Source organism: Bos mutus, chromosome 6 (genome assembly GCF_027580195.1).
Source record: "Bos mutus isolate GX-2022 chromosome 6, NWIPB_WYAK_1.1, whole genome shotgun sequence".
Taxonomy (NCBI): domain Eukaryota; kingdom Metazoa; phylum Chordata; class Mammalia; order Artiodactyla; family Bovidae; genus Bos; species Bos mutus.
In genome coordinates this window covers 111,135,670-111,155,644 of record NC_091622.1, presented here as the reverse complement: position 1 = coordinate 111,155,644, position 19,975 = coordinate 111,135,670, and the positions used below count along the sequence as shown (strand labels likewise).

Sequence of the window (19,975 nt, the reverse complement as noted above, 5' to 3'; positions counted from 1 at the left end):
ATCTCCTTCAGAATGGACTGGTTGCATCTCCTTGCAGTCCAAGGGACTCTCAAGAGTCTTCTCCAACACCACAGTTCAAAAGCAGCAATTCTTCGGCACTCAGCCTTCTTCACAGTCCAACTCTCACATCCATACATGACCACAGAAAAAACCATAGCCTTGACTAGACGAACCTTTGTTGGCAAAGTAATGTCTCTGCTTTTGAACATGCTATGTAGGTTAGTCATAACTTTCCTTCCAAGGAGTAAGTGTCTTTTAATTTCATGGCTGCAGTCACCATCTGCAGTGATTTTGGAGCCCAGAAAAATAAAGTCTGACACTGTTTCCACTGTTTCCCCATCTATTTCCCATGAAGTGGTGGGACCGGATGCCATGATCTTTGTTTTCTGAATGTTGAGCTTTAAGCCCACTTTGTCACTCTCCACTTTCACTTTCATCAAGAAGCTTTTGAGTTCCTCTTCACTTTCTGCCATAAGGGTGGTGTCATCTGCGTATCTGAGGTAATTGATATTTCTCCCGGCAATCTTGATTCCAGCTTGTGTTTCTTCCAGTCCAGCGTTTCTCATGATGTACTCTGCATATAAGTTAAATAAACAGGATGACAATATACAGCCTTGACGAACTCCTTTTCCTATTTGGAACCAGTCTGTTGTTCCATGTCCAGTTCTAACTGTTGCTTCCTGACCATATTTGAGTTAGGAAAGCAAGATTGCTATCATTGATTCCTAGTTGGCCTTGTACAAGGGTATGCCTTTGTATTTGTGTAATAAACTTGTAACTAATATCTTAGTGTAACTTTAGTAAAGCCTATTAAGGATCACATTATTTAAGATCATGGAGATTTGCATGTTTCATAGTATTGTCCTAGCAGTTAACCAGTATTACTTTCCAATTTTTTAATGGTCCATGCTATTTTAAGAAAGATATATTTGGACATATTACTGAACATGTAAATATATTTATGATTACTCATTACTTCAAATTAATACTTTTTATCCTGAGTTCTTATTTGTCTCTCAGAAGATAATTAATCATAACATGTCTCTGTTCAGGTATGAGGAAGAAGCCATTCATACTGTGGTCTTTGTCAATTTAGGGTAGTGGATCACAAGCAACTCTGCAGTAGATGCATACTCATTAAAACAATCTGGGCTAACTGATTCAGGTTTATGGTTGATATTATTTTCCCAGTGTTAAATGTTCATGACTGGCAAGGCTCACTTATTCAAATGTAGAAGCTCCTATTTCTATTAAATAGTGAAATACTTCTATTTTACTGAATAATATTTCTTGTTGGTGAGAACTGGATAAATGAGCTAAAATTGGTTGACATCTGAAAAGCTCAAATGGTATTGAGAAAACAATTGGGTTATTTTATTTTGGAAAATAATTTGCACTTACACTAGAAAGACAGATGTTTGACATAACAAATGAAAGTCACTCTTGCTAAGAAGGCGTGAAGCCCCGCCGCAGCACGGAGAAAGCGCAGGTCCCGTTGTGTGTGTGCTCAGTTCCCGAGTCGTGTCCAGCTCTTTGCGCCCCTGTGGACTGCCGCCCGCCAGCTCCTCTGTCCATGCGAGCTCTGGTCCACTGAACCAGCTGAGTTCTTGAAGAGTGGCAGCCAGAGGTCAAAGAGCAGTAGCCATCTTCCTGAATAATTAGCCAGGCAGCCTGCCAGAATTGCAGGACAAGTGAGTTCAGGTACATCCGTATAATGGAGAAAACAGTGTTTAAAACAATAGCAGTAACAAACAGAAACACTGAAACACAGCTATGCTGCAGAGCGGAAGGTTCCAGAACAGAAGTAGAAGGTATATTCAAGAATGTATCCGTGACCAGGAAAAGGTTGTGGGGGCGGCGGGGTGGGGACCAGACGGCAGCGGGACTGCCGCATTGTACCTGAGGAGCTCGGGCCACAGGGCAGCAGAAGCCCCTTCTGCAGTGCGGATCAGAGGCTCCTCCTGGGAGATGGAAGCCAGGCCAGGGCTCGGTCGTCTTCTCTAGAAGGATCGTCAGAGAGATGGATGGTAATTACGATCCAGGGGGAGAGTGTGTGTGTGCAGTCGCTCAGCCGTGTCCAGCTGTTTGCAGCTCCAGGGACTGCAGCACGCCATGGTTCCCTGTCCTTCACCATCTCCTGGAGTTTGCTCACATTCATGTCCATCGAGTCGGTGATACTATCTTAACTGTCTCATCCTCTGCTGTCTGCTTCTCCTTTTGCCTTCAGTCTTTCCAGCATCAGGGTCTTTGCCAATGAATCAGCTTGTTGAATCAGTTGGCCAAAGTATTGGAGCTTCAGCATCAGTCCTTCCAATGAATATTCAGGGTGGATTTCCTTTAGGATTGACTAGTTTGATCTCCTTGCTGTCCAAGGGACTCTATGTAGAGTCTTCTCCAGCACCGCATCAATTCTTTGGTGCTGGGTTCTATTCCCAACTTGCCTCTTAGCTTTTCAGTGACTTTGGACAAGTCTCTGAAGCTCTATGAGCCTCAGATTCTTGATTTGAAAAACGTGAACACTGTCAACTGTGCCTTTAGCTCTCAGAGTTGTGGTGAGGGTTTGATGAAGTACTGTGTGCAGCACCTTTGTAAGCCACCTCAGTCAGGTGTTACATTTGTGTTAGTCCCTCAGTTGTGTCTGACTCTGTGCCAGGCTCCCCTGTCCATGGAATTCTCCAGGCAAGAATGCTGGAGTGTGTGGCCATTCCTTTCTCCAGGGGATCGTCCCACTCCAGGGATTGAACCCAGGTCTCCTGCATTGCAGGCAGGTCTGAGCCACCAGAGAAGCAGAGGACCCTAATTCCTTAAGCAGGGCCAGTCCTTCAGGAGTGTGGCGGGGTGGAGGGGTGTGGTGGACAGGGAGGAGTGTGGGGAGGAGGAGGTAAGAAAGCTTTCCATCTGTCTCACCCATGAAGCTTGGTTCTTTTGTTAGTATTGCTTTAATGTTTCTTTTAAAACTGTTCTCCAACCCATTGCTGCTGCTGCTGCTGTCACTTCAGTCATGTCCGACTCTGTGCGACTCCATAGACAGCAGCCCACCAGGCTCCCCCATCCCTGGGATTCTCCAGGCAAGAACACTGGAGTGGGTTGCCATTGCCTTTTTTGCTCCAACCCACTAGTATGGTGTTAATGATAGGTAAACCTTACCCTTAGACTCAACTCATTCGGGGCTGGACTTGGGGAAGATCCGGATACATGGTGCTTGGTTTCAGAAAGTTTAAGGGCTGGCAAGGGAGCTGCTTAGTAAACAGTGTAACATCACAGAAGTAAACCCAGGGTGCTGGGAGCACAGAGATGGGGTCGGGGGGTGGTTCCCAGTTTTCCAGAACACAGTGGCCTGTTTACAAAAGCACTAAAGACAATGATAGAATGATCTAGTGCCAGAAGGTACAGGCTTTAGGGATGGACTGCTTGATTTAAATGCTGGCTGTACTGTACGCTTCTTCTGTGACCTTGGAGGCCTCCTTCACTTCTCTGTGCCTCAGTTTCTTCATCTATAAAATGGGCATGATGATAAAGCCTGTCTCGTGGTTATGAGAACTGTGTACTCAAAACATGTTTTATCCTTTAATGCTTGTGTTTACTGTTAAAATTTCCATTGGAGAATCAAAATTGGTATTTACAACTGAAATTCTTGCATTTCTAGAGGTAGAATCCTGATACAGTACTTCTTCACATTTATAATAGAGTTAAAACACCCTCATAGGTTTATATTTTATAATTTTTTAAAACTCGTTTAAGGAAAGTTCCTTAGGTTATACATTTCGTTAAATGTGCTTGTTAGACATGTTCCCTTTTATCCTTGGAAACAGGGTTGCAGCCGTAGCAGTAAAGGTTAGGTGACCACCAAACGCGGATTGGCTAGTGCTGTGACCATGTGAAGTTACCAGTAAGTAGTTCCAGACAGCGTGTCATGATTTGCGGTCTTCACACCCTTTCATACACAGTCGCTGGAACATCCTTTGTGAATGACAAGCAGGTGACAGGTGTTGTAAAACCGCTCCAAACCTCGGTTTCCCTCTTCTGTGACGTTGAGATATGTGGGTGGAGCAGGGTCCCAGGACCAGTGGGGACAGAACCGGCGCGGATCCGCCCTCATCTGACGGCTCTCCCTGTGCCCTCCTCTGGACCAGGGCAAAACCCTCGCTGTGGAGGAGGCTCCGTCTTCTGTGGGCCCAGGGAGGACACCGGCCCGGAGGATGACTTTCTAAATAAGCAAGGTACAGGGTCGGGCTGCAGCCCGCGGGCCCACCTGGCCTGAGCTTGCCCAGGTTCAGGACCGAAGGAAGAGCCGGGACTCGGCAACAGAGAGACCTCTGTGGTTTGAAAGGGATGAGGGTGGGGGAGGGGGGCTTCCAGGGAGAAGGTGGGGGGGAGCTCTTTGGTTACCAGGGAAACCAGCCGAGGGCCACGCCCCTCCCCGCCGTTTGACCAGTACAGACTAGGGCCGGGGGCAGCTCTGCTGGAAGTTCAGCCCTGCGCCAGGGACACAGTGAGGCAGGCCCTGGTCGGTCAGCCGATGGACAGAGAGCAAGAGGACAGCCGTCTTGAGCGGCCTCACCACACGGACAGCTCATCCCAGCCTTTCGGTTTAATTTGCTTTTCAAAAGATACACTCGTGTGACAGCCTGTTTATCTAATCCTTCACACACCGAGATACTAGCTCACGCCCCCCAGCTCCCTTCCCTGCCCTTACTGTATGTGGACGATGTGCCGGGGCCCTTACTGGCTGTGCCCCTGGGGCGGAGTGCAGGTGCCTGTCGGGGACCGTCCTTTGGATGCTCACTGACCAGATGCTCCAGAGCTCTTCCCTGCTGAGAGCGCCCGCATCTCAGAACACACCTGCCCCAGTCCCGGGCACTGTGCTCGAGAAGCTGCCGCGCTCTGCTTCCGCCGCCTCTTATTTCCGATTCTTGCTCTCCACCACACCCTCCTCTGTGACTGCCTTCCTCTCCTCTGAGCCACTCATTCGTTCAGGGAGCATCGGCTGAGCCCTCTTTAGCGCTGTGTCCCGAGGATGCAGAGGGAAAGAACACCGGAGGAGTGTGTGTGTACCCGGGCTCCAGGGGAAAACCCGGGGAGTCTTCCTGGAGCAGGTGACTCCGCGCGTCCCTCGCCCATAGAGGCTCACCTGTGTGCTCACATGAGTGGACAGAGGGAGCCTACACACAGCGTTTGCCCGCGGTGAGACGTGTTGTAACTAGAGAACAGCGACCTTGACGTTCAGGGGAGGCAGGCATGCTGCGCGGCGGGAAAGAAAGATAAACTGGGCTGAGTTGGCAGGGCTCTGCTGTCCCCTCTGCCAGGGTGTTGACCTCGCTTGGAGGTGCCACGAGCCCCGGAGGGTTTCTGCCGCCAGCCTGTGTGTGTGCCGACCCGCGCCAGGCCAGGTGGGGCCTAGGGGAGCGAGGAGCGGAAGGCGGGCGCTGGTCAGCCTCCACAGTAACCTGGAGAGAGCCGGGAGGACCACATGCAGACGGAGTTCGGAACAAGAGGGCAAGTTTATAAACGTTTTGAGGAGGAGTCATCAGGGCTTGGAAAGGGGCGGGGGGAAATGGTCAGAATCGGCCCCCAGCTGCCGGCCTGGAGCCTTGTCACTGGTGAGCCCGGAACTAACGATGGGGCTGCAGTAGTGGGGATTAATGGGGGAAGGGTGGATTGCAGTTTGCCGGCTAAAGGTGCCTTTGGAAATTCTAGGTGGAATTGCCCACAGGCAGTGGGAAGTAGTCCAGGCTCAGGAGTCAAAACCGGAAGCTATGGCAGCGTCAGGATTGAGGTGATGGTTTTGACCTTAGACCGCCCCAGGAGAGAATGTGTAGGGAAGAAAGATAAGAAGAATGAAGAAAAGACACCTGGTGACACATGAAACAATATGGCCTTACAGGGTGGCCGGAATTTTACTGTGGCCCTGCTGTGTTGCATGTGTGTGCGTGTGTGTGAAGTCCTCAGTCATATTTGACTCTTTGCGGCCCCACGGGCTGTGGCCCGCCGGGCTCGTCTGTCCATGGGATTCTCCAGGCAAGAGGACAGGAGCGGGTTGCCATGCCCTCCTCCAGGGGATCTTCCCCACCCAGGGATCGAACCCTTGTCTCTGGCGTCTACCTGCATTAACAGGCAGATTCCTGACCCCTTGCCACCTGGAAAGCCCATAAGAAGCAAGAGCACCCAACCAAACCCGCAAGCCCTTCAGGATCAGGTGGAGGAAGACCAGGGAGTCTGGTGATGCGCCCTTCGGGGCTCGTGACCCTGCTCGCTGGCGTCAGTGCCAGTTTGTGCCAGCGCAGTTTCTTCTGCTTCCTGAATGTCCCGTTGCTTCCCAGCATTCATTCACTTGAAAGAATTGATATTTATAGATATTCACTAATGAAAGCGTCTCTCTTCTGTCCAGTTGGAAAACCGAACTGTGTTCAAGTCTTAACTGTTTGGTCTTTCTCTTCGGTTTTAGCTGTCCTTGTTTACAGCACAAAACACTCTTTTTTCCCCTCTCCTTCAGGCCGTAGATCTTGTGCTGGATCTAGCCAGCCACCAACGTGTTAGAAAGTTCCGAGCCAGAAGTGTCACTCCGTCCGGATGCGGTTGCCTTGAGGCGCACACGGCGGAGCCCACACCTTGTGTCCGTGGCTTCAGCCGAGGTGTCCTGAGAGCACCATGCCCGCGGTCACTGTGCAGCCTGACCTGCCTCTCTGCCCAGCTGCAGTAGGCCCTGGTCGGGTTCTCCACCTCTTTCAGTCTCCAGGTGGCTTTCATGGTACCACTGACTCTCCAAGTCGATTATGAATCTTGTATTTAAAGAAATCTGTAATTTGGGGGTGGGTGGGACTCTGACTTCTGCACATAAGCAAGCCACTTCACCTGATGTTCAAGGAACTCGCTGTCTGTCCCAGTGCTGGAGGAAGTCAGCTGTTTTAGGCCCACTGGGAGGTAGTAAGTCCACTTCTGAGTCTTCCTAGAGACTCTTCCAGAGTGTTTAGGACTGTACACTTCCCCACCCCCGCAGCCTTTAAATCCTAGCGTCATATAAGACAGAACTCCGCAGGAGGACGCTTGTGAGTGAAATCGACCTTCCTGCTTTGTCATCTGTGGGAGGGAACACCAACATGGGGTTTGGGGAAGGAGCAAGAGGCCAGCTCAGAGCAGAGAGGACGCTTTGCAGCCCTTGGTGTCCTGAGTCCGGGAAGAGAGGACAGCCTCCTAGAGAGTGAAGGAGGAAGGGAGGATCTGAGGCCGGGGGCCAAGAGGTCGACCAGGTGGTGGGCTGCCGGGAAGCATGGCCCACACGGTGGAAACATTAGGATCAGGTAACAACCTTACTTGCCATCCCAGGTCTGCCAGATACAGCCCAGTGGAAAGCGTTCAGCCTCCTCCAGCCTTTCTTTGCTCAGCTGAGATGAGACAACGGAGGGTGAATTTGCATCAGAGGAACGGAAAACAGGTGGACAGGTCCACGGGGAGTGCGGTCTTCAGATGGGGTTGAGGTTCTGTCTTGTGTGACTCACAGTTACCATCGTGTTGGGAAGCCTTCACCTGGGGAAATGGTGTTATTTAGACACTGGCAGCATCTCTGAGGCTAAAGAAGAAGGAAGGATTTGTTCCAGTGTCGAGTGTGTTCTTCCGCCCAGCTCACTCCTGGACTGGAGGAGTGCCTCTCGGGTGACTCAGCTTGTGTGTGTGTGCGTGTGTGTGTCTCCGTTTTGTGTGCACTTGGTACCCACTCTGTGTGTGTGTGTGTGCGTGTGTCTCTGTTAGTATCTTTTCCCCTGCCTTCTACTCTGCGTCAGCCCAGGCCCTCTATCACCTAAGACCCCTCACTAGACTCTCAGAGAACTTCTGACTTATATTCTGGCTTATAGCAATGGCCCCTGGTATATTCCCCTGACATTTTCGGTTTATATCACACAAAAACAGCAGTTTTCTCACTCTCCGCTGATGGCTTATGTGTAGTTCAGTTCTGGGCACCGAAACGTAGATACTTTGTTTTATAACCTTGTTTTACGTCTGTGTTACCTGGGGCGCCAGCTAGCCTTGGAAGTCGCTTGATAAATGCTGTTCTTTTTGTTTTGTCTTTTTTTTTCTTGTAGAGCTTTCACTATTCAGGTTCCTCAGCGCTGAACTAACCAGAGGGTACTTCCTTGAACATAATGAGGCCAAGTATACAGAAAGAAGAGAAAGAGTGTACACGTGTATGCGAATACCAAGGGAATTGGAAAAGGTACTGTTATTTTTTTTAATTACTTGCCATCATTTTGAAAATTATGTCAACATGTTAATTCTATTAAAAACAATTTGAACCGCTTGAGTGGAATTTTTTAAATATTGGGAATAATGTGATCATGAATAATTAGGTGGAATAGGAATTCCCAGATAGGGAGAGTCTTTAAAAAGTGCATTTTTCAGTGTCAGATCCAGTGATCTGTAACTTCGCTATTTATTAAACTTGCTGAATTCCCATTTGAGTCCTCCCTGGTGGCTCAGTGGTAAAGAATCTGCCTCCAATGCAGGAGTCATGGGTTTTATTCCTGGGTCAGGAAGATCCCCTGGAGGAGGAAATAGGTACTCACTCCGAGTCTTCTTGGCTGGAGAATCCTGCAGAGCGAGGAGCCCTTGCCCACCAGGCTCCCCGTCCATGGGACCACAGACGAGCTGGACACTCCTGGCAACTAAACAGTACAAGCAATAGTTCCCATTTCTGTCCCATCCAGATAACTTTCTTCAAGGAATTACTCTTTTCTTATCCTTCTAGTTCTCTTCAGTTTGTTTTTCCTAGAATCAGTTTTTTTTTTTCCCATTCAGCACGATATAAATTATTTAATTTCCCCCTTTGTTAAGGTGTCAGTTTCTCAGAAAGCCCTCATTTTTAAAAATGTAAAGGACAGTTTCTTCAAAGAAAATTAGATAGTCTGTTTCACCTTCAACACAGAAAGCATTTCAGTGGGGAATAAACACATAACAACAGCACCGATCCTTCCGTGTGGTGCTCCCTTGATGTCTTCGTGCTCCCTTGATGTGTCCTAGGCCACCAGGACTGATCAGATACAAAGCCAAGGCTGCCCTTTTCCTCTGCATTCACAGAGTTGATGAGTCTGAACCATCTGGAAATTTCTTATAAGAAGGAAAGAGTTAAGCGATAATTCAGCTTTCAGTTCAGTTCAGTCGCTCAGTTGTGTCTGATTCTTTGCAACCCCAGGGGCTGCAGCTGCTAGGCTTCCCTGTCCATCACCAATTCCCAGAGCTTGCTCAAACTCATGTCCATCGAGTCGGTGATGCCACCCACCATCTCATCCTCTGTCATCCCCTTCTCCTCCTGCCTTCAGTCTTTCCCAGTATCAGGGCCTTTTCTAAGGAGTTGTTCGCATCAGGTGGCCAAAGTATTGGAGCTTCAGCATCAGTCCTTCCAGTGAATATTCAGTGCTGATTTCCTTTAGGATTGCCTGGTTTGATCTCCTTGAAGTCCAAGGGACTCTCAAGTCTTCTCCAACACTACAGTTCAAAAATACCAGTTCTTCAGCGCTCCGCTTTCTTTATGGTCCAACTTGTACATCCATGGAAGTTTCTTATAAGAAGGAAAGAGTTAAGCAATAATTCAGCTTTATCTATGCTAAAACATGTTTTCATACATTTTTAGAAACGGAACTTTTGATGTTCGAGTCACTTCCCTGGAATCACAGTTTCTCTTAGAGTTGGTATGGAAGGGTTTAGTTGGTGTGCTTTCTCCGTGGGCTGTAACAACAGGAGGAGCGGTAGACAGTGAGAAGGGAGGGCACGGGCAGTTTGGCCGAGGTTTGTTTATTTCTAACCATCCATCCGTATGGTAGAAGGAGGAGGGTCGCTTGTGAAGAGGTGGGTTGACAGACCTTGTTTTCTTGGGTTTTTGGTGGCAGGTGGCATGCGAGAGCTTTGGGGGGTTCTGTATTGGGGTGAGGTTAGACAGTGGAGGAACCAGCAGACGTTTGGTGCCTTTGGCCAGGGTCCTCAAACACGCGTGGCTGTTCCCGTGTCACTGCTTTTCTCTAGGGCTCTGTGCTGGAGCCAAGGCCTGGAAGTAAGGGAGGTGTTTGTGGTGCGGAGTGGGGGGCGGCGGTGCAGCCCTCCTCCCGAGGGCAGCGGCTCCCTTGTTTTGTGTATTAGAGTAGCTTTAAGGAGGAACCTGGCAGGTGACATTTCTTCTGCTTTTTATTTACAGTAATTCTTGTGTCTTTCTTAAAACACCTGAACCTGCTTTTCAAAGCTCGCTTTTTTCTGCCGTGATCAGCCATGGGCTAGAAGTGGAAAGCTGCTGCAGCTAACCCTGCCGGGGGCCTGCCTTCTCTCTGCAGCCTGGATGCTCGTCCACCGCCTGTCTGAGCTGCTGGCCTCCCTCTTTGCTCTGGGCGAGCCCAGAGGGTCGTGCCCACTGTCCACAGGCAGACTTTATGGACTTCAACTAAGGAGGTGTCCTTCTGACCCCTTGTACCACTCCACCTGCGGTAGAAATAACTCACAGTGACAGGACCCCCATAACTGTCACCTCGTCAGAGGCAGGCTCAGTACCCCCATCCTTCTCTTTCCTCATCTGTTGTCGTTCAGTCACTAAGTTGTGTCCAACTCTCTGCGACCCCATGGACTGCAACACGCCAGGCTCCTCTGTCCTCCTCTCTCCCAGAGTTTGCTCAAATTCGTGTCCATTGTGTCGGTGATGCCATCCAACTATCTCATCTTCTGCCACCCCCTTCTTTTGCCTTCAGTCTTTCCCAGCATCAGGGTCTTTTCCAATGAGTTGTCTCTTCATATTAGTGGCCAAAGTTTTGGACCTTCAACTTTAGCATCAGTCCTTCCAGTGAATATTCAAGGATAATTTCTGTTAGGATTGACTGGTTTGATCTCCTTATAGTAAGGGACTCTCAAGAGTCTTCTCCAGCACCACAGTTCTTTTCTTCATTCAGTTCAGTTCAGTTCAGTCGCCAGTCGTGTCCGACTCTTTGCGACCCCATGAATCGCAGCACGCCAGGCCTCCCTGTCCATCACCATCTCCCGGAGTTCACTCAGACTCACGTCCATTGAGTCAGTGATGCCATCCAGCCATCTCATCCTCTGTCGTCCCCTTCTCCTCGTGCCCCCAATCCCTCCCAGCGTCAGAGTCTTTTCCAGTGAGTCAGTTCTTTGCATGAGGTGGCCAAAGTACTGGAGTTTCAGCTTTAGCATCAGTCCTTCCAAAGAACACTCAGGACTGATCTCCTTTAGAATGGACTGGTTGGATCTCCTTGCAGTCCAAGGGACTCTCAAGAGTCTGCTCCAACACCACAGTTCAAAAGCATCAATTCTTCGGCACTCAGCCTTCTTCACAGTCCAACTCTCACATCCATACATGACCACAGAAAAAACCATAGCCTTGACTAGACGAACGTTTGTTGGCAAAGTAATGTTTCTGCTTTTGAATATGCTATCTAGGTTGGTCATAACTTTCCTTCCAAGGAGTAAGCATCTTTTAATTTCATGGCTGCAGTCACCATCTGCAGTGATTTTGGAGCCCAGAAAAATAAAGTCTGATACTGTTTCCACTGTTTCCCCATCTATTTCCCGTGAAGTGATGGAACCAGATGCCATAATCTTCGTTTTCTGAATGTTGAGCTTTAAGCCAACTTTTTCACTCTCCACTTTCACTTTCATCAAGAGGCTTTTGAGTTCCTCTTCACTTTCTGCCATAAGGGTGGTGTCATCTGCATATCTGAGGTAATTAATATTTCTCCCGGCAATCTTGATTCCAGCTTGTGCTTCTTCCAGTCCAGCATTTCTCATGATGTACTCTGTATATAAGTTAAATAAGCAGGGTGACAATATACAGCCTTGATGTACTCCTTTTCCTATTTGGAACCAGTCTGTTGTTCCATGTCCTGTTCTAGCTGTTGCTTCCTGACCTGCATACAAATTTCTCAAGAGGCAGGTCAAGTGATCTGGGATTCCCATCTCTTTCAGAATTTTCCACAGTTTCTTATGATCCATGCAGCATTGAAATCACAAGCAAGTTTCTGGGTGGATTTCTCACAGAAACTTGTAAGCATTTCATATTTGTCATTGTGAGTTCTAAGTTGTCTTCTGGGAAAATCTCTGCAGGTCTTGATGGGGCTTCAGTATAAACCAGTGTTTTTCAACCTGTGGTCTGTTGTAGGGCCACTAGTAGGTGGGATAACCCATGCACTAAGTTGTAATCAATGAGGATTTATTCTGTTTAATTGAAGAATAGAAAAAGTATCACATTGCATTCATTGCTTGTACTCAGGGTAAGTGTTTTGTTTTGTTGTTTTTTTTTGGAAACTTCGGTTTCACTTGTACGTGTTTGAAACGTTATTAGCGTGAGAAAAGTTTAGTGGACACCGCTCACACACAGTTGCCATTATGTTCTAATCCTGTTGCCCACGAGAAAGGCTTTGGTTTTAGGCCTATTTAGGACATGTCGATTTAGTCTCTGAGAACAATACTTCAGGTGTTTTACTGCTTAAAATATACAAAAGAATATCATCTTTTTCAGTTTAGAGAAGTTTCTTCTTCTATTAGGTTGGTGCAAAAGTAATTGTGCTTTGGCTCTTTGATATTGGAGTACATTCTTATATAAATGTGGTTATGTTATACCCCATTTTAAGGCTCATTTCTCAATTTATTTTTTTTTCCTAATGACTTACTACTTGCTGTTTGTTTTACGTTTATTTTAAGACTATAAAAATGATATTAGAGAAAAAGCAAATTTGAGCAATATTTTTATTCAAATTCAAAGTGGGTCGTAAAGCAGCAGAGACAGTTCACAACATCAGCAGTGCATTTGGCCAAGGAACTGCTAATGAACATATAATGCAGTGGTAATTCAAGAAGTTTTAGAAAGGAGGCGAGAACCTTGGAGATGACGGGCTTAGTGGCTGCCCGTTGGAAGTTAGCAACAACCAATTGAGAGCAATTATCAAGGCAGATTTTCTTACAGCTACATAAGAAGTTGCCAAAGAACTCATTGTCAACCATTCTACATTCATTCAGCATTTGAAGCAAATTGGAAAGGTGAAAAAGCTCGGTAAGTGGCTGCTTCATGAGCTGACTGAAAAATCAAAATAAAATCGTTTTGAAGTGTCGTCTTCTCTCATTCTCTTCAACAACAACGAACCGTTTCTCGATCGGATTGTGATGTGTGACGAAAAGTGGATTTTATACAACCAGTGATGACCAGCTCAGTGGCTAGACCAAGAAGAAGCTCCAAAGCACTTCCCCAAACCAAACTTGCATCAAAAAACAAATGGTCTTGGACACTGGTGGTCTCCTGCCAGTCTGATCCACTCCAGCTTCCTGAATCCTGGCAAAACCACTATATCTGAGAAGTGTGCTCAGCAAATGAATGAGATGCGCTGAAAACTGCCATGCCCGCGGTCAGCACTGGTCAGCACAGCGGGCCCAGTTCTTCTGCACGACAGTGCCCAAGCACACGTTGCAAAACCAAGGCTTCCGAAGTTGAACGAATTGGGCTGCAGAGTTCTGCCTCGTTCGCCATAGTCACCTGATCTCTCGCCAGCCGACTACCACTTCCTCGAGCATTCTGACAGCTTTTTGTAGGGAGAACACGGCCATAGCCAGCAGGAGGCAGAAGATGGCTTCCAAGAGTCCGTTGAATCCTGAAGCATGGATGTTTATTCTACGGGAATAAACAAACATTTTTGTTGGCAAAAATGTGTGGATTGTAATGGTTCCTATTTTGATTAATAAAGATGTGTTTGAGCGTAGTCATAATCTAAAATTCACAGTCCAAAACCACAATTTCTTTTGTATCAACTTAAGACTAAGTGGAGCATAGAGGAAAGCAGACTTAGATTTCAGTTTAATTCCAGGCTTAAATATCTCTCATAACAGCGTGAATTCACTCTGCTGTCCCTAAGGCCTTTATTTGATGTGGGGACGGGGTCCCACTTCAGGCATTTATCGTGAGAGTTGAGAGGCAGTCGAGACGTTTGTGGTAATATAACTTATTTTTATTGGTTACCTTTGTGTTTATTTAATATATAATGCCATACTAATTTTTAAAAAAATGTTCTTGTTACTGTATTTCCACCTAACCTTTGCAGAAAGAGAAACTTGATAATTAAAGAGCATTTTGTGTTTTCAGGGGTTGCAGATACTATAAAGCATGTAATTAATGCTTATTCTTTTAAAGTCAAGAGAAAGGTCAACTCAGCATCTCCAACTGAACCTGTTTAGTGGTTGTTAAAAAGAAAAAAAAAAAAGACAGGTTTTTTGTGTAATGTTGTCAGTAGATTAACATGTTATACTTGACATTTAATAAAGATGAATTACTTATATATTTAAAGTAGTTTTTCTAGTTATTAGCACATTTTTATGCCTGAACTTCTCAATGTGACGTAAGGATATAAAATTCTGGAGCATTTGTTGACCGGAGGCAACACTTCTTCTTTTCCTCTGCAGTCCTTTCTCCACGCTCCCACATGCGCCAGGGGTTCTTGTCTGGATCTGCTACTAACTGCACATATGCTCCACCTGGGGAGCTCTATTTTTTTCTTCCACACAAGGAGGAAGCTAAACTGCAGTATCTCTGCATCCTGAACTGAGAGCCAGGATAGCAAAGTGGTTGAAGGGCATGAACTCGAAGGCCAGCCTGCCTGAATTTGAATCTTGGCTCCACAGTTTATCAAGTATGAGGCCGTGACCAATTCACTTCTGTTTCTGTATGCCTCAGTGTTCTCATCTGAATGTCAATTACATGGTAAGCCTTCTGTGGGCTTCCTAGATGGCTCAATGGTAAAGAATCCAGGTTGGATCCCTGGGCGGGGAAGATCCCCTGGAGAAGGAAATGGCAACCCACTCAGTACTCCTGCTTGGATAATCCCATAGACGGAGGAGCCTGGCAGGCTACCGTCCATGGGTTCACAGGAGTCGGACATGACTTAGCAACTAAACAAGCGCAAAAGCCTTCTGTAAGTGTTTTAAAATCTTTACAAGTCTCACTTAGCAAATTGGAATGCCCTGCCTGGGAGAACAGGAAAAAGTTTGAAAGATTTCTTGTCCCCTGGTTGCACTGCTGTGACTGTTTCGTTTGCAGTGGGGATGGCAGTCACCTGGGCTGAGTCCAGCGGGGAGTGGGTGGGAGGGGACTGGTTTTCAAGGTTCTCTGTGTCCCTCTTTGATCTCCAGCTCTACTTCTAACCAGACTGCTTCACTTGCTAATAAAGGGCTCTTCTAACCCTGAAGGGTCATGATTTCTGACCCCTGGCCTCTTGGATTGCTGATTTCAGGCGGAAAGAACCTTTAGGAAAAATGTTTTCTTCCCTTTCTCCTTGCAGTCAAGCTATCTGAAAGTGAAGCTTATATCTTTCATGGGGGTTTAGCTGATGGCCACAGAGATAATGCTTGCTCTTTGGAAGAAAAGCTATGACAAACCTAGACAGTGTATTTAAAAGCAAAGACATCACTTTGTGGACAAAGGTCCATATAGTCAAAGCTATTGATTTTCCAGTAGTCATATATGTATGTAAGCACTGAACCATTAAGAAGACTGAGCATCGAAGAAGTGATTCTTTTGAACTGTAGTGCTAGAGAAAACTCTTAAGAGTCCCTTAAACAGCAGGATCAAACCAGTCCATCCTAAAGGAAATCAGCCCTTCATTGGAAGGACTGATGCTGAAGCTCCAATACTTTGGCCACCTCATTTGAAGAGCTGGCTCATTGGAAAAGACCCTGACGCTGGGAAAGATTGAAGACAGGAGGAGAAGGGGGCTACAGAGGATGAGATGGTTGGATGGCATCACTGACTCAATGGACATGAGTTTGAGCAAGCTCCGGGTGTTGGTGATGGACAGGGAGGCCTGGTGTGCTGCAGTCCACAGGGTCAGAAAGAGTCAGACACAACTTAGTGACTGAACAACCAACCACCCGCCCTCATGCAGTTATCTTCTCAGTTTTTGATTTGAGTGCTAGGTTCCAGGCACTTTTACCGTGGGGAAGTACAGAGGTAAACATGGGACTAACGAAGGGAATGGCAAGGTGATGAGGAAAAAGAGGTCACTTCTGTACAGTTTAGGGCATACGTGGAGGTGTTGGTTAGTGTTAGTCGCTCCATATTTTCCGACTCTTTGTGACCCCATGGACTGTAGCCCACCAGGCTCCTCTGTCCATGGGATTCTCCAGGCAAGAATACTGGAGTGAGTTGCCATTCCCTTCTCCAGGGCATCTTCCCGACCCAGGGATTGAACCTGGGTCTCCCATAGTGCAGGCAGATTCTTTACCATCTGAGCCACAGGGAAGTCCATGTGGAGGTGAGGGGTGAGGTATGCTAAGGAGACCCAGAACTGGGAGGTTGTCAGGAACACAGAGGACAGGCGCACTGAAAGGACGGGCTGGAACCAGGTGACGGAAGGTTAGGCTGAGGGGTTTAGACTGGCATCGGGAGGAAACGAAAACTTTCTCCTCTAGAATACTTTTAGCTGTGTGTATTGTATAACGGAATGGGCTTCCCGGTGGCACAATGGTAAAGAACCCACCTACTGATGTGGGAGACACAGAGAAGAGGCCTGGGTTCTATCCCTGGGTCAGGAAGATCCCCTGGAGAAGGAAATGGCAACCCACTCCAGTATTCTTGCCTGGGAAATCCCTGGTGCGCTACAATCCATTGGGGTTGTAAAGAGTCGGACACGAGTGAGTGAGTGAGCATGAATACCTAACAGTGACTTAAACAAAAAGGTTTTTACAACTTCTAACAAGCCTAGAGCAAGGAGATCTGTTTCCAGCGGATTCATGCGGCCAGCATGGACTCAAGTCCTTTTTCTCTTTCTCTTTCACCATCACTGGCAGATTGGCTCTTGGTCCCCTTACTGCCTTTCACTAGAAAGATGTCAGCTGCACCTCCGACCTTATATCTGCATTACAGTCAGATGGGCAGCGCCGCCTTCTCCACCGACCCTTTCATAATAAAAGCTTCCGCAGTGGTGCCCAGTGTGCCTTCTTCCGCCGATGCCTTGTGGGCCAGGCTGAGCCACACAGCCACCCCGCTGCACGGGGCCTGGGCTGGGGTAGATTAGGCTTTTCCAGCAAAGGGAGAAAGAGATTGAGGGTGATGAGGGGTCATCTGCCCCCTCCAGAGCTCTGCTTCTGAAGCATAGCGATGTTCAGCGTGGACTGGAAATGAAAGAAGCAGGGAGAGGTCAAGACCACTCCAGGTGTGTGCTCTTCAGGTTCAAACCAGTTGATTAATTTACTTCTTTAAGACATCTATCCCTCAAGTTAAACACATGTCAGATGTAGGGGTGATTATTATGAAGACTTTTATCAAAATTACTTTTCTATGGTAACATACATTTATATAGCTTTGCCTATCCTAAGATGTAGAACTAAGGTGAAATCATAATTTTGACTTTTCTTTGCCTTATAATTCTGTGCATTTTGACAGTCCTTTTCATTGTTACCATGCTTTGTACGTTATTTATAGAAAATTGAATTCAACTGCTTAGTCTTAAATAGTAACTACTTAGGTCACATCAGGTTGAAGAGATAAGTATGACGGTAGGTACAGAACGTTGTCTTTGGGGCATAGACTATGTTACTGTTGCAAAGGAGAGGTTAGTGCCGCACAGGGGGTCTTGGGGTGGAGATGAACAGCCTCACCTTCTCATCTCAGGTCCACCGATCAAGGCATTGCTTTTGCTTTGACTGTCTTTGTTTGAGATTAGGAGGTTGGACTCGGTCATCTCAGGAGGCCGGCAGTCCATGACCCTGTGAATGAGTTTGCCCACAAGGAGAGGATGTGGCAGCAAGGGAAAGAGTCACAGAAGGGAGATTTGATCTCGCTAGTGGAGGAACTCAGTTCTGCTCTTTTGACAGTCAGACAAGTGATAAACATTTAGGAAAAATAAATCAAAAACTTCTTTCAAAATAGGAACTGAATGAAAATACCATGTAAAGCCTTTTTGTTGCTTTGTAGTGTTGAGGGTATGTTAAGAAGAGGTAGTTGCAGCTGCTGTTTCGCTTTTGTGTCAGTGAGACAGTCCTGAGATGGCATTGTGAAGCTAGCGGAGAGCACTCAGGCGCTCTCATCAAGGTGCTTCCTTCTTTCTGTGCCTGGCAGCAGCTCGTGCCCATCTCTCTCCTCATGGGGGAGCTTTGCTGACCGTTCCTGCCTCCCCGGGGTGCCCACTCCCCAGCCCCTGTCCCCACCCCAGCTCGCACACAGCCCTTATCTTGTCCCCAGCGCACCCAGAGTACATCCTTCATCCAGCCCTTACCGTGCAGTCCTCCTCTTTAGCTTTGAATTCCCTGGGGAAGGGGTCCCTCCCCAGTGACCTCGTATCCCATGTATAGGACTGAGCAAGATGCAGGAGTGGACCCAGAACCTCACACACTGAGACCAGGGGCGGAAAGAAAGCCCTCCTCCTGCTTGACCCCTGCCTCCTGGCTCCCACCCCATAGCAGCGGCCTCTGCTCCAGGCGCTGCTTGGGGGCTGTGGGGGAATGGATACAGAATTGCCAGAGGTGGTTTCTGCAGCTCAAAGAGACATCTTCCAAATCCTTGTGCTGCTTTTAATTGTATCCATAACATTTTATTTATTTTGAAATTCCAAGTGGCATTAAAAGGAAGGCAGGAGGTTTTGGTCAAAAAAGGAAACATTTTTAAAAGGTGAAGAAACCTTGCTCTGCTCTCCATGGAGAGGGGCCAGCATTTGATTTGTTTTTATTTGTTTTGAGGCTACTAATCTTTCAGATGATCAAGAGCAATAGCAGTAGGTTCAAAATGAGTGTGGTAAGAGCTGGTTGTGGAACTTTTCACTAGCAGGTGATGTTGACCAGTGTTACAGAATCATGGTTGGTTTTCACATTGGAGTTCAGATGTTAAAAACTTAATGGTAAATCCTTTTTTTTTTTTTTTTAACATACAAGCCCAAATCCAGTGGCGAGGCTGAGGCTGAGTGGCAGGTGTCATTAGTAGAAATAGTGCTTCAGTCTCAAAGCCACGTCTCCTGCAGACCTGCGGGGGGCTGGCCCTGCCTCTGCCGCTCAGGTACCAGGTGAGCCCCCAAACCTTGCTGCAGAGTTGGGGGCATGGTGATGAGGTCCAGGTGGAGATGAGGCTGGACGGAGGCCAGCGCCCTGCCCTATTGCCCAGTACCTGTGAAAGGCTTCTGAAACCCTTCCACACAAGATCTCCCGTGAGACAGAAAGGCAGGGGACTCTTAGAGCGAGCAATGAATGCTTAGTTAAAAGAGAGAAGGAAGAAATCAAAGCCTGAGTCAGCCCTGGGAAGTTTTCACACAAAACCTCGTATAGCATTTTGTCATCCATCCCCGGGAAAATCCACCAGCTGGAAAAGAGATAAAAGCCTGCAACTGCAGCGTAGGATTTCTTTTTGAAGCATGTTCATTATGCTTTGGTATCTTTGCATTTTGTTATATTTCATATAATTGGGCTTCCCTGGTGGCTCAGCTGGTAGAGAATCTGCCTGCAGTGCAGAAGACCTGGGTTCGATCCCTGGGTTGGGAAGATCCCCTGGAGAAGAAAATGGCAACCCACTCCAGTACTCTTGCCTGGAGAATCCCATGGACAGAGGACCCCGGTAGGCTACAAGTCCATGGGGTCGCAAAGAGTCAGACACGACTGAGCAACTTCACTTTTTTTTTCATTCATATAATTGCTGGTTCAGAGAGATGACGTATTTGTAAGGCTCCCCCTCCACCACCCCGTAAAGCTCAGACACAGCTAAGGCCAGAGACAGTTATGCTTACACGTACTTATATGTAGTTTACCACCTTCTACACGGTGGGTGAAGTGGGGGTGCAGGGAGCTGGAGCAGGAGAGAAACGGGGGCGGGGCGAGCGAGAGACAGGGACCCGGGCGCACGGTGACGGGACCACCGTCTGCCTGGACGGGTGTTCACCCACTGTCTAAAGAGGCGCATCCTAGCAGCATCGTGCTGCTCTGATTTTAGCCACACCACTGTATTCATTTTGACCTTTCAAGTGACATT

General features: G+C 47.5%; 1 protein-coding gene across 1 annotated transcript in view; it reads left to right on the top strand.

Annotated features, from left to right (window-relative positions):
- Positions 1 to 19,975, top strand: part of TAPT1 (transmembrane anterior posterior transformation 1) — a 59,989-nt gene that overhangs the window by 6,066 nt on the left and 33,948 nt on the right. Inside the window, exon 2 of the mRNA XM_070372732.1 lies at positions 8,079 to 8,209. Coding sequence (XP_070228833.1) covers positions 8,079 to 8,209 — 131 coding nt within the window. The remainder of the gene's footprint in view (positions 1 to 8,078; positions 8,210 to 19,975) is intronic.